We start from the raw sequence: 26692 nt of genomic DNA, 5'->3' as shown, positions 1-26692 counted from the left end.
CTCAAGTACCTCCTCTAATTAAATGGAGTCAAATGGAAATCTAGATCAGACATGCCAGCTTATTCTATTATTTCAATGTGGACATTTAATGGAATTCTGAACTGGTCAACCTCTATAGTTAACATTCTAGATTAACAGGAGTTTAGAAAAATAACTTTAACTTTCTCAACTGAGATGGCCTTCTGATGAATTCTACTGATACAGAGAAAAGCACCAAGAAGAGAATATTAAAAGTTTCCCTAAAGTCACAGAGTAATTAAAACAAAAAGAACTAACATATGTTACAATAGCTCAGTTTCTCTGGCCAGGTTTTTATAAAGTATTTCTCTAACTGCATTTTTTGAACAATAAACAGCATAATACAAGATGTATTATATCAGATATTAAAGAACAATTTGTGTTTTCAGAAGGAGACACACATACTTCATAGTAGCTGCACTTATCTTAGAGTCAAATTGGTTCAATTTAGCATGACTTGAAATCTAATATCATTGCTCTCAGCACCGATAAATAAATATGACTCGTCTACACCTATAAAGAAACTTCACCAGAAGAACCTAACCAAAGTTTCAGAATCAATATGATGACCAACTGATGTCTGTGGCAACAATAATTACCAACTAAGGTAGAGATGAAGGAGGAGCTGGGATCAAAAGGACATCTGCCCCTTCCTCTTTCGGACCTGTGCAGTTCCAGATGAAACAGGGGATCCTTGAAACAAACAAACAAACAAACAAACAAACAAACCAGAAAAGCCATTATGTATTTGCCAACTTTAATAAGAATCTAATTGCTCAGATAAAACAGACAAAAACCTGACCTTTTGCAAAGCAGGTATTGTAAACAGTGTACCAGTGAGTATCATCAAGTAACTTAGGACCAAACTGGGTTTTGTAAATAAATACATGGGTTTTCAGGCCCATATGGGTTTTTCTCACTCCTCCCAAGAAGTATGCAGGTGATGAAATGAAAGATGTTAGCAGTTTTTATCATGTGAACGGACAGTACTGGTTATTCTGAGAGGTGTCCGGGAAATATTCCAAAGGAACGAAAACACGCTAAAAAAAGGTTACTAAAAGGGAGGTTTAGAGATAAATATAGAAATGGCCTGGCCACTAGTGATTTTTTTTAAGGGTCTGCAAAAGAAACTGATAAAATTTTCTATCAATATGGATTATTTCCAATCATGTTTATTATTCATCACATGTTCTTGTATAGACATTTAACTTTAATAATTTAGAGAATGATGGCTGCATAAACAATCACTGGAATATAGATGTATAAATAAACGTCACATCATGAGCAATATTTCAGACTCGTGTCACATAAATGAGAGCCTGAAAGTATTTCTATGAAAAACTACTACTTCATTGGTTCCTATTGCAAGCATGTAACTACAGAAATTTTTTCTGAATATTCTCAGATTTCAAAATTCTCATTAATATATTTTTATAATTATTATTCATCAAGTGTGCTTAAATGGTTTGGGTAAAAGAAAGTAGTTTGGAAAAGTGACAATAAGAATCAATACTGAAAATTTTGTAGGAAATAAACAACTACTCTTCAACAGAATATTGCTGATACTGCCCACTGGTGTCTATCAATAGCCTGCCCATCTGTGAACCATGAACCTCAAAACAATCCTGAAGTCTGGAGTAACCTCTGAGAGTTGCAGCCACTTTTCTCAAACCTGAATTTGACTTTCTTAGCCACCCTCCATACTCCCCATTATCTGATCTGTCCTGATCTTGCCATTCTTATTTGACATACTTCTCTTTCTCTCTTTGATATTCTAAAATCACCATTCTGATCCTGCTATTCCAAAACCTGACCCTGATAACCCTCCAGTCTTATCCTTGGAATTGAACCACAGCCTAGGAAACAAATGGAGGCTCCTGACCCAGAGGTGGCTAAAAGCCACAAAACTTTTTTGAAGCCAATTTTTTTCCCTACTTACACACTTTACACAGATCAGTAGAGAACAAGAATACCCACAAATAATTGGAGACATTTTTGTGTTCGCTCCTCAGAGATGACAAATTTGCAATGACATGAGAAAAAAAAGTTTGTTCAAATGAGACAGAATTATTGATCTGCCCAACTAATACCTGTGAAGGGTCTGCATCTCAACTTGAAAAACTGACCCATAGCATTATGTGAAGGAGAAAGTGACCAAGTGTGTGAATGTAATACTTGTTTGACCCTTTAGTCACTGCCACTTTAGAGATTACTTGAGAAAAGCTGGTAGAACATACATTTTATATTTGTTCTAATCCAGCCAAATGTCCAAATATTTGGTCATAGAAAGCTGTTAAAAAGATATGCTGAACTGCTCTCTTAAAACAAGACTTTCTACAACTTCAAAATTCTGATACTCAACTTTTTATCACGAATGACAGATGAAGGTGATTTACCTAATGGATAAAATTAGATACCTTCAACACTAAAATTGAAACTGCAAGTGAAAAACAAGGGTGTTGCTTATTTATTCGAATCAGTGCAATATATTAAGTTTAAACTGTCAAGTAGATGAAACAGAGAAAATGCAAACTAAGAATTCTAAGATCAAGAGAATCTCAGACTTCAAAGGACTGTAGTTAGATGAAGGGAATGAAGTCACAATTTCTTAGAAAAGTCACAGGTTTTCAAAAGTATAAATCATAATCTAGTCTCCAGAGGCTGTTGATTGGTGAATTTCAGCACAGGTCTGAGGTATCAATTATCTGATGTATCAGTGTCTTCAACTTTCAAGAGAAGTTGATTGAATCAACAGAATCCTATATTCAAAAAGACGCCTATGACCCTAACATTTTGCAAACAATGAAGTGGAACCCAGAATCAGGTGAAATTTTGAGTTATGTATGAGGCCTGATTCTAGGTACATCTAGCTGAGTCTGTAAAAGGACACCTTCTTTTACAAAACCTCAAATTTAACCCTGAGAATAAATGAGTGCCAGACACTCAAATATTCTCAGAGATCTATGCCTCCCGTCCAAACTCACATGTACCTTGACTGAACCCTTTCACTATTAATGCAGAAGACTCCAAATACCTCATTTATTTGATTAATGGCTAAAGCTACCTCGACGTAGAGTCATTTTAAAATAATGAAAGAGTTAAACTTTTTGCCTGCTTTTTACATCACTGCTAAAAATCCATATTTTTGAATAAAGGAATAAAGGACAGACTAGCATGTTAATTTAAAAAATGCATGTGTTGGGGTGCCTGGGTGGCTCAGTGAGTTAAGCGTGTGCCTTTGGCTCAGGTCATGGTCCTAGGGTCCTGGGATCGGGCCCTGCGTCAGGCTCGGAGCCTGCTTCTCCTTCTCCCTCTGTTGTTCTCCCTGCTTGTGCTGTCAAATAAATAAATAACATCTTTAAAAAAATAAAAAAAATAAATGCATGTGTTCTTCAGTTTCTAATTGTGTAGCCCACTACTGAATAAAAAGAAAAAAAAAAAAAGATAAACTTAGTACTAAAACACCCCTGCTTTAAAGAAGCACCATTATCTTTATGCACAAAGAGAAGAAAGGTCCCAATCTTTAGAGGAGATAGTCATTTCATCCATCCATAGCACTTGGTTAATAATACTCCAGGATTCAAATAATACAAAAGAAGAAAAAAAAAAAAGACAATGACCAATTGGATTGTAGAGTGTGGTACTTCTTAAATTTGAAAACTACTGGAATGTGTATTTTGAAGACTGTATTATTTATAACAAAATAATGAAGAGGTGCTTTGAACCCTTGAAAGTTCTGGAACTGCTCTCACAGACTGGGTACCGGGGGTTATGAACTACTTGCAGCTTTCTGAAGATCTTTTTTTTTAGATTTTACTTATTTATTTGACAGAGAGAGAGACAACGAAAGAGGGAACACAAGCAGGGGGAGTGGGAGAGGGAGAAGCAGGCTTCCCGCTGAGCAGGGAGCCTGATGCGGGGCTCAATCCCAGGACCCCGGGACCATGACCTGAGCTGAAGGCAGACACTTAACGACTGGGCCACCCAGGTGCCCCTTTCTGAAGATCTCTTACTTGGGCTCATCTATGTGTTCAGGATAATAATGCCCATATAATATTAAAAATTCAGCAGAGACTCTAGCACCCCCAGGAATTCTGATCTGACCTCTTTGTCTGCCCTAGAATCTCCTCCTTTCCCTTTTTGTGTCCTAGCAAGCATCATATGAATTCTTCTTTCGTATCATTCACTTTTCCGTTATAATTGTCTGTTTGACTCTCCTTCCTACTAGTTTGTAGGGTTTTCTCAAGGAAACTGCCCATGTGATGTTAATCTCTGATCCCTTCTATCAAATAAAGTACCTGGCACATAATAAATGCACAACTGTGTGTGATGTTTGAAAAAATACTACCTTTTTAGAAACAATTTTTTTTCTTTTTGCCTTTGCTTATTTTCCTTTGTATCTGAAAGAACTCACAGACTGCTGTAGACAAGTGTGCTGATTTGAAACTAGACAATATATATAAATTGTGCATGCTGAGGGCTGCTCATAAAGCAACATCATGGTCTTATTGTTTTTCTATATTTTGATCGCCATTGGCTTTAGTAAAACTATTACATTGTTGAAACAACTACAGGAAGAATAGATGTTAATTTCCCAAGCTATTTAATGAAGATAATATATTTTTATATATACTTTTACAATTTATAGGGATTCTTACCAGGATTAATACATTAAGGGTTAGGATAAATATAACTGAATACTCCTTGGCATTTATTAAAAATAAAATCAAATACTGAAGAATGATAGTGGTGTTTGTTTTATCCCCAATGACCTTATTAATGATAATATGTAATCTGAAGTAATATGGAGGTGTGACATGGAGGTACAATCATTTATTAGTTAGTATTTCTCCATATGACTGATTTTTTTTTTAAATGAGTATAAGGTATTCTTTTGATACTGTGGTGTATGGTAATGAAACTTCAATACTGAGCTAAGAGTAAAGACTGAGTTCTTAATTTTTATCAAACAACTAACTTGACAGCAGTTTTTAATAATTTACCTGATCTTTCGTTTCATGATTTTAGAGCGAAGGCTTTCTTTACCCTGTTAAAGCTACATATGAAAGAAAGACACACTGGTTCGATTCATCTTAATTCCTCAGGACTCAATATATTATTTTTGCAACTTCATACAGCAGAGATGTGGAAATTGTTGAGAAGAGGTACAAAGAAAAATTTTATCTTAGACTGGATAATATTGATAACGGAAAACAGGCAAATTCCAAACGTCTGTTGCTTTGTTCTGCAGAGATCAAGCTGACTTCAAAATTAACTATAAATTCAAGAATGACGTTTCTTGCACTGAGAGTTCCTTGTGATGTTAAATGCAGTGTTTAATTTAGTGCACAATCCAATAAAATACTAAAAAGCGAGTAATAGCCTTTTCTTCCATGAAGTGGAATTCAGCCACCAAACCAACCAGAAAACTGGAGGCATGATGACATTGTCAATGACCCCAAAGCAATTGCGCTTATGGTTCAAGTAATATGTAATGTTGGTGTTTAACCTTATTGAGAATGTTGGTCAGTACTTACACTGGCTTTCCATTATCTGTGTTTTAACGGCTTGAATTTCTGTCTGGGTAACGTGGCCTAAATTTACAAGACATCACTAGCATTAGCAGTGTGGGTTACACTTTTGGTTTCAGTGTGGTATGAACAAGGTTTTCAAAAGGCTCCCCTGTGCTTGAGAGAAAGCAGGACATGTAGTTTGCAAATGTGCTCTTCAGAAAAAAAGTTTAAAGAATAAATGGTAAATCTTTCCAGGAGAATTTTCCCCTTCAGGCCTTGAAGGGAGCACTCAGAACCCAGCAAGACTGCTGTAAGCTATTTTCAATAGGTGTGAGTTACTGCATATCAGTTGTTAAATGGGATACCAATTAAATGAAATGAGAGTTTCCCATTAATAAGTCAGTGTGGTGAACTATTTTTGCCCTTAGTGTCAATGGTAAATTCTGAAAGATGTCAGAAAAAAACTAGAGGACAAAAACAAATAATCCCCTATTTTATTAACTATTTCTAATGGTTAGAGAAAAAGTCGTAAAATACGCAAGGCAGGTAAACACGTAGCCATCAAAAATGAATAAAGATACAATTTTGGTAAGTCAGTGTCTAGAATAACCATATCATGCGCTTTAGTTCTTTACATAATAGCTGTCTAATAACCTGTAGCAAATTAATTCTGAAAGTGACTCACTACACAACTTTTTCCTTTCTTCTGCCAATCAAAAACATGTATTAAATAATATTTGAAACATTTCCCAAACACTGAATAAACTAGCAGAAAAAATACAAAACAGGAGTGAAATTTTAAGTAAACATTTTGACACTAATAGTTTTGCATTTTAATTTTTTTTACATTTGTAATTTCTAAAACACGTCATATTTGTATAATTCTTTAAAATGTAGGAACTACTCTTGCATATATTGTTTCACCTTCAAAATAAGCCTATGAGGTAAAATAGAGTCAATAATACTGTTCCCAAATATTATTTTCCTTTTATAGATGAGAGATCAGAGGCAGAGTGAGGCTTAGCAAGTCTCAAAGAGTGTCTTCGAACTTCTGGTTCCATGTTCATTTTACAGACAGTATTATCCATCCTACTTACCATTGTAGATGGAGAGGGGATATATGTTTGTGCTGCTGGGCACGGCTGAGTGTCTTTTATGAGGTAATTAAGGTATAGTCAGGGTTTGAAAATGTGTATTAAGATTTTTTTAAAGAAGAAAATATCATTAGTTATCTATTTATTAAATTATATGTTCAAATGTTTTATTTCCTTTAACATTACTGAAATAGCTTGCAGATGCTAAACATTTTTTAAAAGCATATATAATACATCTACAGTAAAATTCTAACTCATTTGTCTTGTGCTGAATTTGTAAATAAATATTGGCTTAAACTGATACTTGTGGGCCAATCATCTTTCCCCTGCTTTCGTGTTTCCTTTAATTTTACTTCACGGTTCCATTCTCCTCACCCTCATCTTCCGCCAGTAGTCTCTTAAATTCCACTCTATTAGCTCTGTCTACCAGAAACGTATGCCTGGTGTACTAAGAGTACTAGAAACAAATACTCTTCAAACTTTAATTATTATATTGTCCTGAAGCCTGCTTTTATTAGAAAAGAGCATCATCCTCGCTGCCTACCTCTTCCTCACCACCCTCTCAAATATAATTGTGTCATTCTCTCTCTCTCTGGTGCTTCCTCACTGTTATAAAGCCTAATCTCTAAAATGGCAATTCAGGGTCTTCACAGTTCTGTCTTAGGCTTTCTCCCTCCTGACTCCCACCATCCAATCAAAACTCCAGCAGCACAAGTTGGTTGACTTTCTTTAAAAGTTGTATGCCTGATAATACCCACTGCTCTTCCATTATACTTTGCCTTTGGGAAAAGGGAATTCAATTCTTCCTTATCTCTACAGCAGAAACCCCTATGTAGTGAGGAAATGATGTTGAAAATTGACTTTGCTGATATTCTGGGAGACTTTTCAAAGCGAAACTTCTCCCACAGGCTGTGCTACATTATCTCTTGTAACATTATTTCCATTGCATTGTGAGCGGGTACATACAGGTAATTCCACAGGCATTAATGAAGCCTACTACATTCCAAGCATTCAGTCAATACTGAATTTAGGAAAAATGATGCATGCTACTCCTTTGGGACTGAATAAAAATTAAGCAAAGCATCCTAGCTAATTGTAAAGTTTACAAATAGCAAAGCCAAAATGAACAGATGACTACAACTAATATGCTAGCTAAATTTTTTTCATGAAACAATATATTAACTATACTTTGATGGCAGAAATAAAGTCTCTGATGTTATTTAATAAACTAGGAAGAAGAAGGAGGAGAATGAAAACAGGAATAGGAATAAGACTTGAAATAAGAGTCAGAATGTTTTCACAAAGAGAGCTAATCCAAAGTGGAGATAAGAAAGCCTCTGATTTGATCTATGGCTCAAGTCCCATAACCTCTTTCAACCTCAATTTCAACACTTGTGAAAAAGAAGAAATAATATTTCTGTGTTGCTCTCTCCTATGACTGTTGTGAGAATAAGAAGGAATATTAAAAAAAATTCAAGAATTAGAAAATTTGAATGTGACCTAACTATATAGGAAGCTAAAACTGACCTCTTACAAATCCAAGGGTTTGCAACGAGGTATTTTATGTCAAACGCAATAGTGCATAATGTTGATTTCATTCTGTATTATTTTGTTTTTGTTTTGTTGTTTTGCAGCTAACTTTAAAACCTTATTCTATATTATAAGAAGCCATAAGTGTAAGAATGCACACTAATATGGATAGTATTTCAAAGAACTGTGGATAAATGATGGATTATTCAATAAATGGTGTTTGGACAACTGGAGTGCCATATGGAAAAAAATAAAGTTTGATTACTACCTAATGTCCCATAGCCCTGTAGCCAATTTCCAGCTTGATCAACAATTTAAACATAAGAAATAGGATTATACAAGGAATAGAAAAAGACATAAAAATTTTGTATGTAAACTTGAGTGTGAAAAAGGCCTTTAAAAACAAGACACAGAATCTAGGAGACATAAAAGAAAGATTGATAAATAATACAGCTTAATGATTTTGAGGGAAAAAAAACTTGGGAAAAACCATAAACATTTTTTCACTCAAAAAAACGCTTTCTTCTTTCCTTATTATATAATGAACTCACACAAATCAATAAAGATCACAAAACAAATGTAAAAAATAGTCTGGGCCCATAAAAGTTCAAAATGGTCTTAGCATATTCTTTTTATTCTAAGAAGCAAAGAAGCTATGAAAATTATTAGAGTTACATCACAAAGACTTAGAAGACATACGTCAGCTTGAAGAGGTACCTACAGGACAAAGATGACACAATCTATTTATCAATAAGGAGAAGAACTGCAACAGACTGAAATAAGCCTAAGAAAATAGAGAGATGGCTGCTGAAGTACTTGCTGGACATACCCTATAAGGCCTCACTAGAAAATGTCATATTATCATTAAATATCTAGTTCTGAAATTAAGAAATTTGGCATTTTAATTATGTGAAAAATGAGCAGAGCCAGTCTTCCAATAATTATAGCATTGGTTGTAATTTACTTTATGATCATCTGTGTTTGATTTTGGAAAAGTCAAATTTAGTGTGATAGAAAATCTATCACAGGGGTGCCTGGGTGGCTCAGTCATTAAGCGTCTGCCTTAGGCTCAGATCACGATCCCAGGGTCCTGGGATTGAGTCCCGCATCAGGCTCCCTGATCCACAGGAAGCCTGCTTCTCCCTTTCCCCCCTCCCCCTTCCTGTGTTCCCTGTCTCACTGTCTCTCTGTCAAATAAATAAATAAAATCCTTTAAACAATAAAATAAAATAAGAGAAGAGAAGAGAAAAGAAAAGAAAAAGAAAATCTATCACAATATGTCTGGTCAATCCCTGCCTGGGCTACCCAGTTAATCTGGTGCTAAATTTACAATGGATATTGAAACTGAAACATCACTGTGTAATAAATTACTAAGTAGCTTACTTAGAATCTCTTTACATCAACAAATTATATAATACTCAAAGCAGGTCTACACGTAAAAATGCTGGAAAAAAAACAGAGTTTTGCTCTAATGGGCATCATGATCTAGATTGCATAATTTTAGCTGCTTAAATAAAATGCCAAGAATGCTAGTGAATGTACCTGCGAATGGCTATTTCTTGAGCAATTACGAACGTCTATCCTATATAGATATTTTAGAGCAAATCTAGTAGAAAAAAAATAGTGGTAGTAAATATTTGTTCAGTATAAGCAGGGTTTAATTTCTGATATTCTCTATACACTGTATAATAAAATAACTGGTACAGCATAAATGACCAATTAAACTGTGTCCGTTTCTTAGATAAAAATACATGGTACGTATATGATAATTCATATATATGTATATATAATAATCTACATATATGACAATAAAAGTATTTATGTCAATATGTGAAATATGAAATACTCTACTGTTAATGTTTATATTAACATTAAAATTATAAATAGGAGAATGCTAAAAATTACCATGAATAAAATTTCATGCATATTTTTAAAAATTTAACTGAAAGATGCAGGTCATTATTTAGACATTTACATGTGGAAAGAAAAGATCCATCTTGACTCAAGTTAGCTTTAAGATCTGGACTTCTCTTCTGGACTGTTTTTCCTGTCCACCTTCTCTGGGTCTGACTACTCTCACTGTAATTCTGACCACACACAATGAAGCAAGAATCAAAATTCTTTTTTGAGGACAAAGATGCTTTTTATAAAACTATGAATATCTACTTTTCATGGGGAGGAAGTCATAGCCCCTTTTTAGTCTACAGCCAGCCTTTGGAGCAATTCCTCATTTCTGAATCCCTGTTCCCTTTCACTTGGACACATTTGAAAACTCTTCAATCTTCTGAGTGTTCCCACTGCTGACTGAGTCAAACATGATCACAAAGGATCATAGTCCTGTGTGGAGAAGAAAGAAAAGAACTGCTGGTAAAGGAAAAATCAATTCACCATCTGCACAGTCAGAACAGGACAGCTGCAAGGGAAGGGACGCTTTCTCTAACAGCTGATTTGTCATTCAGTCCTGGCTGGACCCATACAGCTCTTGCAGTTAACAGTGTCAACAAAGGGAATTCTGGAAAAAAGGGCTAATGGGTAGTCTTTTCATGATTATCGGAGTCTAGGTTAAAGGATTCCTGTTTTTTTCCCCTTAGGGACAGAGGAAATATCCATATGCGGAATTGTATCTTCATTATGGTATTCTTATATATTTAGAGAAGAGTATTCCAAAATCATTTTCAAAGCTAATAATCATTTAACCTTTTCTGATTTTATGATGCCCAGGCCTAACTTGCTGTATACTTGAAATGGGAAAACCTAGTCCAGTCGTGAGAATGTATGTTTCTATCCTTCATCCTTCTTCCTGCATCTCATCCATCCCTTTATCAAACCACAAAAATCAGCTTATTACACAAACATAAAAGGGAGGTGAGCATATCCTTAGCATGTTTCTTGCTTTTAATGATTATTGTGGAGGCTCATGCCTGTAGAGAGAGACAGAATAGAAATATAATCAAATTAAAACAGACAACCAGCACGTTTCACTGGAATCACATCATCAGCGGTAAGAGAATTGAGAATAGACACAATACCTAACGTATGCTCTCTCTGACTCACTTTCATGGGGGTCTTTCAATGTGCACTTCGTTACTCTGCACAGCTTTGTGCTAGTTGCTGTAAAGGTAAATAGCAGTTCGTTCCTGCAGAGCCCTTAAGATGCAAAACACTTTCACCTAAACATTCTCCTTCATTGCTTATTACAAATCTTTAAGATAGGTATTTAAATGTATAGTGAACCTTCAAAGAACATCACAAAACGGGAACCATGTCTTTCAGGCTCTAGATGGGGAAATATAATTACTATAATGAGTGCATCAGTGTGAAAAGTCCTATAATGAGGTACACACTAGGATGACAACAACTTGGAACCTAATTTTAGTCCTGGGGGAGAGTGGTCTGGGCTGAAAGGAGTAGTAATACTCTGAAATGTTTTTCCCAGGGAAACAACAAAAAAAACAAAAACAAAAACAGTTAGTTTCTACATTAGGAACCCTCTCTATTGTTCCAGAAACGTTTATTTGTTTAGTTCATCGTTACTACGACCTTATGAGATATTTTTACCTAATTTTACAAATAAAGGTTCCGAGGCTCAGAGATCTAAAGAAGCGTATCCAAATTCATACAGCTAGTAACAGGAAGATCGAATTCCGAAGCCTCTCAACCACTCTTCTGAAGAAAGGAGTGAGTAGCCCTGATGGACTGTCACCAGACTTGCACAGGGGAAGCTTAATGAGCGGGAGGGAGAAGACAGAAAGTGGGTTAGAGGCAGACTGTGAAGGACACAGGCTGTCTGAGATGAGGCACTCGGGCTGCCTTCACTTCATGTGCAACGGTAAATCGTGAATGTTCTGAAAAGACTTATTGTTTCGAGAAGTTAATTTGACAGCAGAGATAAAGCCAGACTGAAGAGTCAGTGAGACCGTAAAGAAACGAGGAGAAGCAGTCAGGGGTAAGAATAGTTCTGGCAGAAGGGACAGAAAGAGGAGGGAATTGGAAAGGTAGTTTAAAGACACAGCAAAAAAAAATCACATCGCTCCTGATTCAACTTGGGGGAAAGCTGGGCTGACAACACAACGTTGAGGTTTTAAGCATGGGTGAGAAAGAAGAGAGTAATATCTTAACTGTGCCAAGGAGCAGAGTAGAAAAGAATGAAAGAATAGATTTTTAAGGAAACATGGTAAATCTCATCCTAGGACTGTGTTTGATTTACTGATTTGGATACTTTTACGATACTAGAGACTTGATAGGAGGTATCAAAAAATGTGTTAGGAATTCAGGTTTGTGAATGAACACACGAGGGCAATAATAGCCACTGGAAAGTTAAAGAAATGAGAGGCTCCTGGTGGTAGTAAAAATGAGGGCTGATGACTCCCTGATATTCTGTATTTGTCAAGCACTATTCTAGGTGTTTTACTTATATTAATCCCATCCTCACAACGATCCTATACATGGGATACTATTACAAGCTCATTTTATGGAGGCTGACACTGAGGCATGGAGAGGAAGAGTGACTTGGCCCAAGTTACACAGCTAACAGGAGACTGGGATTTTAAGCCTACACACACACACACACACACACACACACACACACACACACACACCCCCGCCCCCCCCCCCCCCACAGTTTGGCTTGAGCACTTTCAGGGAGAAAAAGAGATGTGTGAAAGACACAACTCAAACTGGGGGTGGTGATATAGTCTGGAAAAGGGAATGTGATTGGGGAAATGTTGGAAAAAATGCTTTTAATTTGACTCTGCTCTTCAAATTCCTTACAGAGGAGAAGGCAGCAACTTGTAGGACTATAAACGACTGAAACAGCATCATTACTATTGAATCAACAGATCATTATGGAGGAAAATGTGGACTATTACTAAATAAAAGCTGAAAATAATGATTCTTCATAATCCTAACATCTGGAGAACCACTGTTGAAGCTGTGTTAGACTTCCATCCAGTCTTTATAGCATCTTTGATATGCTAGTTCATAGAGCCCGTCACGTTCAGTTTGCATAGATATCAGGTCCATATTACATTCTATCTCCATTCCTTCAACAAATGCTTTTCAGTCTCTAGTTCTGCAATATTTCAGGTTCAAAACACCTTCTTTAAGCCCTGAGGTACACATCCCTGGGGTGAAGAGATGTCTATGAGCCTGGTATACGTTGAAGCGAGGTGAGCAATTCTCCATTTAACTGTCTCAGGGTCCTCTCACACATTTAGCTGCCATAGATGTTACAGGATCTCAACAGTGACTGAGCCACCTGAGGGGAAGGGAATGGGAGGGAGTCCTATGGCAAGTCCTGAAAGGAAAACAGCATATGGGTGCAAGGTTTGTTGACTTGTATTTCCCCCATCCTGTGCTTGCTAGAGTTGTCACCCTTCAGGTCGGTGTTCTGTTTGTGTGTATTTGTTTTGTTTTATAGGCTTTCTGCAAACAACTTTATGGTTAGGCCAGTCTCTATGTCATGTCAGTAATGGGTTTCACCTAGCCCCCTTCCAGATGTTCCCAGCAAGGTCCTGAGAGTTTGCCAGAAAACCTTTCTGCTTCCCATAAGGAAGCAATGCGTTGTCGAGTAGCACTACTTGACCCTAAGTGCCTTCCTCCAGTCTGGTTCTGTATCATAGCTAATAAAACGTCCTTGGACTTTCTAGCATATGGTAGCACTCTCCTCCTTAGGAGCATACACTGAGCAAGTTTTCTGCTTCAGTAAAAGCCTTTTAGTAATTTCAATAGAAAATTGGCAAATATGTGGTTTCTAAGTGCTAAAAGGAGCAGGCTATTTTTTGTATCAGTCTGTATCCAATCAAGTGACCAAAAAAATGATACAGTGTGTTCAACAGGGGACGTTTAATATCGACAATGAAGTGATGACGAGAGAGCAAGGATGACAAAAGGAAGGCTGAGGAAAGAAAACCCTAGGAGGGGGGATTCATACCTCACTAGACAGAGTGGGCTTTCCTGCCACCGGATGGAGAAGTAGCTTGTGCTGCTGCCAGGTCTGAAGGGGTTCGCTGTCCCCAGGCAAGAGCAACCCTCGGGCCCACAGAGAAAGGCATGCGTGCACAGGGCATCTGGGGAACCTGGGTGCCCCGTTGGAGAGGCCTCCCTCTGCAGAACCTCGCATGCTGGTAGGGCGTGAACTGGGTGGTTCCCTGGGTGACCAGCCCCATGGGCCCACTGTCGGAGCATGGCGAGGAAAGGGAGCAGGGGAAGCAGCAATCTGCCCCAGCTGGGGTGCAGCCCCACGTGCTCCTGGGCTCCCCTGCTGCGTCTGCTGGAATTGAGAGCTGTGGCCAGATGTTGCAGAAATTTGTGTCCACGGAACACCTCACACTTAGGAAACTACAGGGTCTGGGCAATAAAGAAAAAGTGCACTCTCTAGAAACCTGGTGAAGGAAGGAGCCATACCAGAACCAAAGACAGCCTCTTCCTTCTGGAATGTCTCTCAGTGCCATCTACTGACAAGGTTTAGCAACTGCTGGCTTACAGAAAACTGATGAGGGACTAATTACACTTGCAGACTCCCTTCCCCTTTTTCAGACAATATAACCTAATCACGGGAGTGATGCCACATCACCTTTGCCATACTCTATTGGGCAGAAGCAAGTTACAGGTCCCTTCCCACCCCCCAACTCAAGGGGAGGGGATGATACAGGGTCTGAGTCCTCAGGCTCATCTTAGAATTTCGCTTACCACAAGCTGCATTATTCATAATCACCAAAAACCGGAAATGACCCAAGTGCCTCTCAATATGTGAACTGGATAAGCCAACTAGGATACATCCATGCTATGGAAAATGCCTCAGCAATGAAAGGGAGCAAACTACTGATATGCATACTACTGGATACAATCTCAAGTGCTTTATGCTAAGTGACAGAAGCCAATCTGAAGGTCTGCCTACTGTATGATTTCATTTATTTTTTAAAAATTTTTTTATTGTTATGTTAATCACCATACATTACATCATTAGTTTTAGATGTAGTGTTCCATGATTCATTGTTTGTGCATAACACCCAGTGCTCCATGCAGAACGTGCCCTCTTTAATACCCATCACCAGGCTAACCCATCCTCCCACCCCCCTCCCCACTAGAACCCTCAGTTTGTTTTTCAGAGTCCATGTATGAGTCCATTTAAATCATGTTCTCAAAATTACAAAACTATTAGGACAGATGACAGGTCAGTGGCTACCAAGGGTTGGGGAGGGGTCAGAGAGTTGACCGCAAATCACCGTCAGTGGGGGTGATTACCAGAATCCATGCATGTGTTTAAAATTCATAAGATAAATTTAGAATAAATTTATCAAACAAAAGTGTATTATACTTGATATAAAATTAAATCATATTAATGCTTTAAAAGAAACAGACAAAAAAGGCTGTATATTTTTTTGTTCCCACCAGAAAGAAGAGTTCCTGGTTCCATGTTTTTAGTGCATGATTTCAATGACTACTGCCAGAATTATGCCAGACCTTAAAGGAACAGAGATAGAAATGATAATCTCTTTCTTAGAGACACTTTGGCATTCATATAGAAATCATAATTCAAAACTAAGACCAGGTACAATGGAAATCCAAAGGAAATGTAATTAATTTTACCAGGCAGAGTTTGAGATAAACATCACAGAGGAGGTGATGCGTAAACTTAGTCTTGAAAAATGAGTTAGGATTGTCTCAACAGAGAACAGATACATTGTTAAAGTAAAGGGATCAGCATGAACAAGGACATGAGCAAATGAATGAATACAGCATCTGAGACGGGGCACAAAATGTTGTGATTGCCTCCTTGGTCTCTTAGGATAAGGTGAGTCCTAAAAGTAGTGTGGGATTTACCTCCTCCCTCATCAAGAAGATTCTCCTTCCTTTGTCAACCTGAATTTTCAGAGTTTTATTATTAAAATAACTGTTTCTTTGCAATGTCTCTAGAACATTATTTCATGCGGGTATAGCAGGTGTAGGAAATGTGGATGCAGAGTTCTGGACAGAGCTCAAGCCTGGGGATAAGATTTGGGAGTCAACAAATAGATAATAAAGCCATGTGAATTAATCAGATTGTCCAGGAAAGCATGAAATGTAGGAAAACACACACCAAGGACAGAATTCCCGCAATCACAAAAAGTTAAAGGACTGGGAAGCTAGAATATTCAGAATTTTAAAACTGTGAAAAATGTAATGGGTGCTCACTTCGGCAGCACATATACTAAAATTGAAAAATATAATGGTCCTAAAAACTACAAGAGGAAAGCTTTTATACAAAAATTATAAATACTGTCAAATGCAGTAGAGAAAAAGCATAAGATATGGAGTTAAAGAGATGCTTATTTGACATCTAGAAGGTCATGAGTAACAGTGACATGAGCAGTTTTAAAAAAGTGATAAATGTACCCTGGTCTAAAGAACCAATGCAATTTGAGGAAGTAGAGATGGTAAATACAGACTCTTCTTGCAAAGCAGCTCTTTTCCCACGTAGGATCTCAGAAAAGCCACACAATCTGGCAAGCAAGGTATTATAAGAGAGACTTAAATTACAGATGAGAAATAAAATAAAATAAATTTCTAAAAAAAAAAAAATTACACGAGGAAACCAAAATTCAAATATGTGAAGTATTGACCTAACGTCCCAGAGGCAGTGGGCAGCAGAACGCAGATGTGAAATTGCATCTGTCTAGTTCAAAGCCTATATTCTTTTCATTATATCGTTTTACCCCCATATCACCTCTAGAACTGTAGTGACTTGGACAATGCCAGGACAGTTAATTAAGAACTAAAAGTGACTGACCACATGTACATGGGCTCATCTGAATAACAATGGTGATAACCAACATCTTCGAATTGTCTCTAAGGAGATTCAGCAGTTTGGAAGCTCTACTGGAGAAAGCAAAAGGTTCAAGTGAACCAGGGTTAGTAAATCATAAAGGCAGATACACAAAGAACAAAGTCGTTTGTGGTTGTGTTTTCTCAATGTCGCTGCAGTGAGGTCTCCGCTATATCAAAAAGGTAGTAAAATGTGAAGACACTGAAGGATGAGAGAAAAGGGAAGATGTCTATGGAAGGAGGCAGAGGTTGAAAGTCAAGTTGAGAGAGTAAGAGAGCAGCGGGGGGGCACAGATTCACGATGATGCCTGCTGAGACACAATTATTACTACCATCCTTAAACTCTTCATATGGCACTTCATGGTTTACAAAATGCCTTATGACAGTATGTCATGAAGCAAAGCAGCCCAGCATAATGCAAAAAAACTCGACCTTGGACCACGAAGTCCAAGTTTGGCCACTTATTGTGCAGCATTAAGAAGCAACTTACCTTCTTTTTACTTTCCTCATTTGTTATATGAGAGCAATCATTCCTCCCTTGTGGGAAGTTAGGAGTATCAAAGCAAAGGAACAAAAACATCTGGCATGTGGCATGTACTCAATACATGGTCGTTACATTTATTAAGATTCTTATTGGGATGATCTGATTTTCACAGTAAGACTGCGAGGAAGACAATATTATTTCACTGCTGTGTAATTTTAGATTAGAAGACACCCTTTATCTCATCTTACAAATGAGAAAATGGGGAATTATGCAGGAAAACAAACTTTCCTGAGGACACTGGACTAGGAGGAAACTACCACCTTGTTAATGTTGCCCTGAATTTTATTCAGGAAATAAAACTGAACCTACATGTTGCTCACTCAATCTCCACAGACTACCAAAGTCTGACAAATGTTTCAGGTGTAAGAATATGGATAGACATATAAAAGCATATTTAACATTTAAATATTGTTTGAGTCTCATATATTAATTTTTTCTTGGTGATAAACAACACATCGAGAATCCTGTATTCCTATTGAACTTTTCCACTACTTTTTACCTTTCTCTGCCTAGCTGCTTCATCTATACAAACAAATTTTCAGGAAAATATATCCACAACATTAAAGAATTTTAAAAGTTAACACAATAAATGAGTAAAATTAGAGTCTACTTAAATATATCTCCCTTTGGGAAGTGAAACCTGACAAAATTCAATTTGCCAGACTGGAATAACCAAGTCATTTTAATTAAGCCAATATTTTAATTAGACCACCAAATTTAACTCTATGTACATCTGTTCTATATCATGCTCGTGAATTAGCAGTATAGCAAGTGATTAAATTTGTAACTAATTTAAGGTGACTACACTAATAAAATTCAAGTTAGTTGTAAGGAGCCAACATATTACTTAATCACCTAATGTTACTCAAATGTCTTAGTGAAAACATTCTTGAAAACAAGAAAAATCCACCAGGTTAGCACATTTTCTCCTAACAGTTACTAAATTTCAATGAACGTCAAACATATCTCTAGAGTTAGAGAATTTTATTAACATCTTAAGGTATATTTTTTTCAAAATTGCTCCAGATACTTTCAAGAGAATATTTAAAATCTGAGTCCGTTTCACAACATTTCCAATCTAAAGTAGGCTAATGTAGCTACTATAAAACATCTACCATTACCCAATAGTCATCATGTAAGGGAAAGAGATCATCTAGCTGTCATAGTACTATAAATGTGAAAAGTGATAAACTATGACAACATTAAGTTTTTGGCATGAGGTACAAAAGTCCACATGTAGAAAGTCTCTTTTTCTTTGTAATGGACTTATACTGTGGACACTGTTCATTGTTACCAGTGTCCCTTATATAAAAAATGTCATAATTATATCTCAAAGCTCAAAAATGGAAAAGGTCATAAAAGTAGCTACCTTTTGTTGAGTACTTACTTCACTACTGGGCTACATTTTTTATTTATACGTGACTTATATTCTATTTTTATACTTAAAATGTTTTTATATTTATTTTTTAATGTATTTAATTCTAATGACTGATGACTGTGTAATGGATAACCCTGTAAAACATCTAGTTAAGTTACAGTGAAAAAATGAAAACTCAGGTATTCGTGAATCCAAAGCTCATGCCATAAATGTCTACACTGTCCCTTCCAATGGGAACTATAGAACTCTTTTCTCATAGACTTACCTTCGTTGACAAAAAGGTTATCATCATTATCAGGAAATATTAGTTTTACTGCCCTCCCTGTTCTCTCTTCTCTCACCGTCTCTTTATATATAATCCAATAGTTCTCTTCCACCATTTTCCCTCCCAATTTTATTTCCGACCCTGATTTTAAATTTTCTATCAGTTTTGAAAAGCAAAGAAAGGGGTCATATTATTGGTGATAGATAATAATCAATGATCGATAATGATTTTCTCCAAAACTGACCTGCATATTTTATTTTTGCTCTCTCATAAAATCCCCCAACAACCCATTTGGCAAAGGTCAAACAGCTCTTCACTGGCCAGCCAGAGATTTCATTACAAGAGTAACTCAAAAATTCTAAGCCTCAGTAAAATATGAAAAATGCTCAACTTCATTAGTCATCAGGAAAATGAAGACCAAAACCACAATGTGATACCACCATATACCCACCAAAATGGCTGGAAAAAAGACAATGCCAAGTATTGTCTGTGGAGCATGAAGGAGCTGGAACACTCACATGCTGGACGGCATGAAATCAGTACAATGACTGGAAAACAGTTTGGTGGTATTTACTAAAGCTAGACAGATGTATCCTCCATGATGCATTCATTCTACTCCCAGGAAATACTAAGCAAAAACATATGCAAATGTTTACCAAAAGACATGCACACGAATGTTCACAATAACAGCACAAAACTGTAAACGACTCAAATAATCAGCAAAAGGAGAATGGGTAAATTGAGGTATATCTATACAAAGAAATACTACATAGCAATGAGAATGCAGGAACTACAATGACACACAACACAGATTTATCTCACCATCCTATTAAGCAAAAAAAAGCTGGACGCCAAAAAAATATATGCTGTGTGATCTATTTACATAAAATTCTAAAATTGACAAAACTAATTAATCTATGGTGATAGACATCACAATAGTAGTTATTTGCAGGGAATAGTAACTGGAAAGGTGGAGAGCAGAGATTTTGGGGTGCTGGTGATGTTTTATTTTGTGATCTGGAGACTGGTTACACAGATGTGTTCAATTTGTAAAAACTAATCGTGAGTATGATTTTTTGATCTGTACACTTTTCAGTATGCATTTTATAAATTAACAAAAAAGCGTACCTAAAGAAGGTTTCTGCTATGTCATGCTGCCCAATTTATATTCTCAAGACCAGAGAAGCAAAAACAAATATCTATTATTATTTTATCACCAAGTGTGTTCAAGAGTGGGCAAATCTACATAATGAAAAGAAAAAAATGTGTGGGGGAGGGTACTTAAAAATTCTATTTTACCAACACTTGCACTCATTTCTCAAGCTGGACTTCTCAATACCCTAAATAGAGTTTTACATCAAGGTAGGAATGTAACAAACCCATTCATTAATTCATTAGTCCACACATTCATTCATTCATTCCAAGGTCACTGGATGACTACTAGATTCTAAGCACTTAAGGATTTGAGGGTAAGCTCCTAATTCTTCTAGTGCTTGGGGAGCAAACGCAAATACCTGTCAGGACCAGCTGGAGATGAGAGACGGGAAAGAGCCTGGGAGTGCGTGTCAGTGACGGGGACCGCGGAGCACTGTTAATAACATGCCCCCTGTGAGGAGTCCGGCAGCAACTGCTTAGCACCAACTGCTTCTTTTCATGTCAGTTCAATGGGACTCACAATTTACAGTGTGAAACCAACCAGCTTTCAAAAGTAGACTCTTTAAGAGAGCAAACAACAAACACTGGGACACACAAAGCACAGCTGTGAGCTGAATTAGGCATAGGGCTGCCAGTTTCTAACATCTGATTAAACTAAGGAGACATGAATGCTTACTGCCCCATGAGCCACGAGGAGCGAGCGAATTTGCCCTTTAGGTGCCCAACCACCCAAGCACCACGTTCGTTCTCTGCTTCACCATGGCCTCGGGACCGACTGTTTAAAAATAAAACACTTCATTACATACATTATGATTCGTTCTATGAACTACCATGCAGCCATTTAAGTGAATGAGATAGTATTATTACGTCCTAGCATATAATGAACGTCCATGAAGTACTTCTGAGTTCACATTAACAAAATCAGAACTTGAAGCGGAGTTTAACATTTTTTGTTTGGTTGTTGTTACGTACACGTGCACCCATGTTGGGAAAACTCAGCGTCCAAGTATAAACAGAGAGGTGCCATGGAAGAGGTGAGCCAAAGTGGGCAAGGCAGCACCTTCACTTTTTATTTTATTGACTTCTTCCATGTATTCATATTTTTAAGGGGAAACAAAGCCCTATAGCAGTGCTCTCTGCTCCCTATGGATGTGGCCTGTTAGTTCTTTTCTTAGTACAGCTCTGGCCCAACATCAGCCTCTCCTGCTCCCTCATTTCCCTGGGGCCAACGGGGAAGCTGCTCGACAACACAGCGTCACCCAATTTCTCTCTGCACCTTCCCTTGCTCACAGCACACGGAGCTGGAGAGAGACAGGATTCTTACCAACTGCCTCACACTCGGGGTGCAAAACAGAGAGCCATAACATATAAGTAAAGTGTGTCAAGCAGCCTGCCTTTCCAAGAGCTTTCATGGAATCATCGTCAGGGAACTAGCACAAGGAATCCTGTTTCCCGTCCCACCAGATCGCGTAAGCAGCTTTCACCATTAAGAGTGACAGAAGAGAAGGTCCTGAAGGAACAATCCCTCTCTTCGGAGACATTTTAAAATAACCTTAGGGGTTTGAAACATCACAAAAATAACAGACTGCAGGCTCCTGATGAAAGCGCCAAACTCACTTTTGATTTGCAGTAAATAAGGCAGAAGAAACAATGTACAAAATGACTTGAGAACCCAGCTGACAAAATGTATCGTTTCTTTGAAAATATTGCTTCTATTTACAAATCTCCTCATGCTAGTTTCTAAATAGTAAGTCTTGATAACAGTGCAATATTAAACCTGAAAGAGGCTTCTTGACCTACTCAGAAGACTGATGTCTTCTTTTTTATAGAACTGATAGACTATCTTTGAAAGTTAATATAATTTCCCCTCCACCATTTAGTTTTCAATAAGTATTTTAACACACGAAATACTTCCATTCTCTCTGCTGCAAAAGAACCCAAAGTATTATTGTAAACTAATGTCTATTTTCATGCCATAATTTTCATTACATTTTCAGTAAAAAATACATAAACAAGCACCTGGCTCACAGAATGAAAAATGTAGAGTGAGGCCAAAACAAAACCTAAACCTGATTTCATAGGGTGATACATATTGCCTTTTAATCACTTATTTGAAATGAGAACATAAAAAAATTGCCATAATTTTTAAATCAATAAAACATTTCTATATACTTTCACAGAAATGGATCAGGAAATTACAACCTGGGTTAACCTACAAAACATGTGACCAATAGGTTTATAAAAATACTTTAGTGCGAGTTATAATCTGGACATTTTTGTTAACTAAAGGCTAGTTTAATATATAAAAATTATCTGAAAGTATAAATGTTGCATAATATTTGATGCAGTCTTCATATATTTGTTCTATTCAAATGGCTAACACCCACCCTTGATTTTTACAAAATTATTTTAAAATTATTACCCTTAACATTTTTTCACCTACTGTTAAGGTAACTGTACTTAAACAGAAATAAAACAGAAAGCCACTGAAAGAACAAAATTTAAAAATCTTTGTGGGGCACCTGAGTGGCTCAGTTGGTTAAGCAGCTGCCGTGGGCTCAGGTCATGATCCCAGGGTCCTATGAGATCGGGCTCCCAGCTCAGCGGGGAGTCTGCTTCTCCCTCTCCCCCTCCCCTTGCTTCTGTTCCCTCTCTCTCTCTCTCAAATAAATAAATACAATCTTTAAAAAAATTTTAAAAATACAAATCTTTGTAATTTTGTGGGTTTAGAAGCTGGGTGTGGCAAGAGTTGGTATTAAACAAAATACTTCGTGAAATAAAAATATACGTATCTCTTTGTGAAAAACACAAAGAACATTAAATGCACAGATATACTGATCAGAGTTGTATAAAAAAAATACTAACATCAGTTATATAAAATTCTACTGGGTAGTTTTTAAACCTCTAGAAACTGTTACTAGTTTTGTTGGCTATCCAATGGAATTTTACTCTGTACTATATGCAGAAACTAAAATTTAACTAAGAAACAAATACAAATTAAGTACCTGACAAAAAATATATTTGATTAAAAAATCCATGTATTCATAACATGTATGTTTTGATCTATTTTGGATATTTAGGTAGTACTGCCTGAAAAAAAAATCTGTTTAAGAATTTTATATATTGGGGCGCCTGGGTGGCTCAGTTGGTTAAGCGACTGCCTTCGGCTCAGGTCATGATCCTGGAGTCCCGGGATCGAGTCCTGCATCGGGCTCCCTGCTCTGCAGGGAGTCTGCTTCTCCCTCTGACCCTCCTCCCTCTCATGCTCTCTGTCTCTCATTCTCTCTCTCTCAAATGAATAAATAAAATCTTTAAAAAAAAAAAAAAAGAATTTTATATATTTATTTGACACAGAGAAAGAGAGAGCACAAGCAGGGGGAGCAGCAGGGAGAGGAAGGGGGAGAAGGAGGCTCCTCGCTGAGCAGGGAGACTGATGAGGGGGCTCTATCCCGGGAGCCTGGGGTCATGACCTGAGCCAAAGGCAGACGCCTAACTGACTGAGCCACCCAGGCACCCCTTGATATTTTCAATATTTATTGAAAATACAGAGTCCAAACTCTGAATGAAATATGTAAATGTATGTAAAGTGTATGACTGTAATATGTAAAATATGTTGATATGTAAAGATGTATGTATGTATGTCTCTATTTAATATGTAAATATATGACTCTAAAAGGCAAGAGTCCTGTTAGGTCTAAATTGTAATCTCTTAGTGGCATATTATAAAATATTTAGAGAATACACATTTTCAGTCTGTGAAGTACAAACATGGATTAATTGCTAGGAACACTACTTGCATACAGTTTCTAACACATTTTCAAAGAGACTTATACTGGATTGAGGGATATGTGTAACCCTCATGACTTCGAAGCTGATAATATCAACTTAAATAGCTGAGCTGCACTGGAGGAAATGTGTCAGAACTCTACACTGAAAATCAAAGAGTGCGTTATTGAGTGTATTTGGTGCCAAGCATAGTTGCATGGCTAATTCAGTCTGCATAGTTAAACATTGATATAAATAGGCTTTCAATAAAAATACACTGAGAAAATATACCCTACAGTAATGACACAGGACAGCAATCTATATTCAAATGCTTATGCCCACAAGGATAATCATATTTTCCCAAGTTTGGGCAGACAAACACTGGAGATGGCCCACACATTCATCCCTTAATCCTGATGGTTCTCCCAAAGAGGAATGCTGGCTTTTTTTTTTTTTTTTTTTAAAGATTTTATTTATTTATTTGAGAGAGAGAATGAGATAGAGCATGAGAGGGGGGAGGGTTAGAGGGAGAAGCAGGCTCCTCGCTGAGCAGGGAACCCGATGCGGGACTCCAGGATCATGACCTGAGCCGAAGGCAGTCGCTTAACCAACTGAGCCACCCAGGCGCCCGAGGAATGCTGGCTTCTTTTAAGAGGAGAGTCACTGGCAAAGTTTAGAAACAAATGACTTCATTTCTCACCCTTGACTCGACGGCTTTGCTTTGCCTCCCCCAGAAACAGCCTCTTTTTTTTTTTTTTAAAGATTTTATTTATTTGAGAGAGAGAATGAGAGAGAGAGAGAGAGAGAACACAAGAGGGGGAGAGCGGGAGAGGGAGAAGCAGACTCCCCACTGAGCAGGGAGCCCGATGCGGGACTCGATCCCTGGACTCCAGAATCATGACCTGAGCCGAAGGCAGCCAATTAACCAACTGAGCCACCCAGACGCCCAGAAACAGCCTCTTAAAACATCTGTGGCAAGGACCTGCATGTGGCCTCTCTGAGCTGTGAAGGTGACAGACGTTAAGATTATGGGGACTCAAATCCTACAGTTGAGCAAGGAACTGAATTCTGTCAACCACAACAGGAACGTGGGATATGACACTGCACTCCAGAAAGGCTGCTGCAGTCCTGGAGACATCTTGAGCAGCAGAGCCAGCTGAATCGTACCTGGACTCCTGCCTCACAGAAAACGTGAGATACATGTTTTATACCTGAACCTCTGTTTCTTTTTATCTGAACCTCTACATTCAACATACAATTTCCATTTCCTTTGGAAAGTGAGTAAAATTAGAGGGAGACACAAATGTGCTGTATTTTATGTATTACTCTATATTCACATAGCATTTCACTATTTAAAAGGTACCATGAGGGGTGCCTGGGTGGTGCAGTTGGTTGAGCATCTGAGTCTTGGATTCGGCTCAGGTTGTGATCTCAGGGTTATGAGGTCAAACCCCACTTTGAGCTCTGCGCTTGGCATGGAGTCTGCTTGAGATTCTCTCTCTCCCTCTGCCCCTCCCATTTGTGCTATCTCTCTATCTCTGAAATAAATAAGTCTTAAAAAAAAATGGTACTGTGAACTTCTGCAAGGATACCAGCAGGGGCATTCATTCTGTTCTCTGTAAATTCTCCCAGAAAAATAGATGGATTGACTGGGAATGCAAAACCAAAAGCTCACTGACCACACTTAGAGCAAAACTGGCTGTTGAGACCTCTCCATGAGTCCTCGGGTATGAGTAGGTGTGGATGAACTACCATGAGCTATAAACCACATAGGGTATTAGTATCTTGCAGAGAGAAGCAACCAGGTTTTGATACACCTGAGAAAAAAAGAACTCTCAAATTTCCAAGTGCTCCCTGAGAGCGTAGCATCGCTTTAGAACATCAGCTGAGCCTGGAGGAATTTCTGCTGAGTCAATCTGTGGGTGACTGCAAGAGGTCTGTGGGAAGGATGAAGCTCTATGAACCCTCAAAAGTCACCAGCCCACCTCCCTTCCAAGAAGAAACTGCTGAAATGAGAATACCATTTGCCTAAGAAAAAGATAAAGGAGGTCAGAGAAAAAGCAATATCCTGATAAAAGATAAAGAGATGATAGTCAGGAGAAGCATTTTTAGACACTTCTCCATTTTTTTTTTTTTAACACTTCATAAAACAAAACAGAATGGTGAGTTCCAGAACACGAAGGTACTAGACATCTATTCTGATCCACACTTCCCTTTTAAAAGTTCAGGAAAACAAATTTTATATAAAAATGAGCAACAGAGAAAGATCCCAGCTAAATCCAGTACAATGTTCTTGTAAGAAAAAAGAATAAGGAACAGAGTAACATTTACCACAGACAACGAAGGTTTGTCAAAAAAAAAAAAAATGCCACAAAAACAAATTAGAACCAACCATAATTATTTCAATAGAATTTAGAAGAAATTAAGAAAATGACAGAAGAAATAAATCATAAACAAAATTAGAAAAACTCAAAAATGAGATGACCGAAGTCAGGAAGGACTTTAAAATAAAAAGGATATAGTGTCCTTCCTCATCTCTTTGGTTTAAAATCTAATTTGTCTGATGTAAGGATTGCCACCCCAGCTTTCTTTTGGTGTCCATTAGCATGGTAAATGGTTTTCCAC

General features: G+C 37.5%; 1 protein-coding gene across 1 annotated transcript in view; it reads right to left on the bottom strand.

The window, feature by feature from the left end:
* SEMA3E (semaphorin 3E) overlaps window positions 1-26692 on the bottom strand; it is a 238825-nt gene that overhangs the window by 53216 nt on the left and 158917 nt on the right. The window contains exon 5 of the mRNA XM_031024229.2: window positions 618-711. Coding sequence (XP_030880089.1) covers window positions 618-711 — 94 coding nt within the window. The remainder of the gene's footprint in view (window positions 1-617; window positions 712-26692) is intronic.

The sequence above is a fragment of the Leptonychotes weddellii genome, chromosome 12, assembly GCF_054177405.1.
Source record: "Leptonychotes weddellii isolate Sample4059 chromosome 12, ASM5417740v2, whole genome shotgun sequence".
Lineage (NCBI taxonomy): Eukaryota > Metazoa > Chordata > Mammalia > Carnivora > Phocidae > Leptonychotes > Leptonychotes weddellii.
Note: the sequence above shows the minus strand (reverse complement) of the source record. Positions and strands in the feature narration are given on the sequence as shown.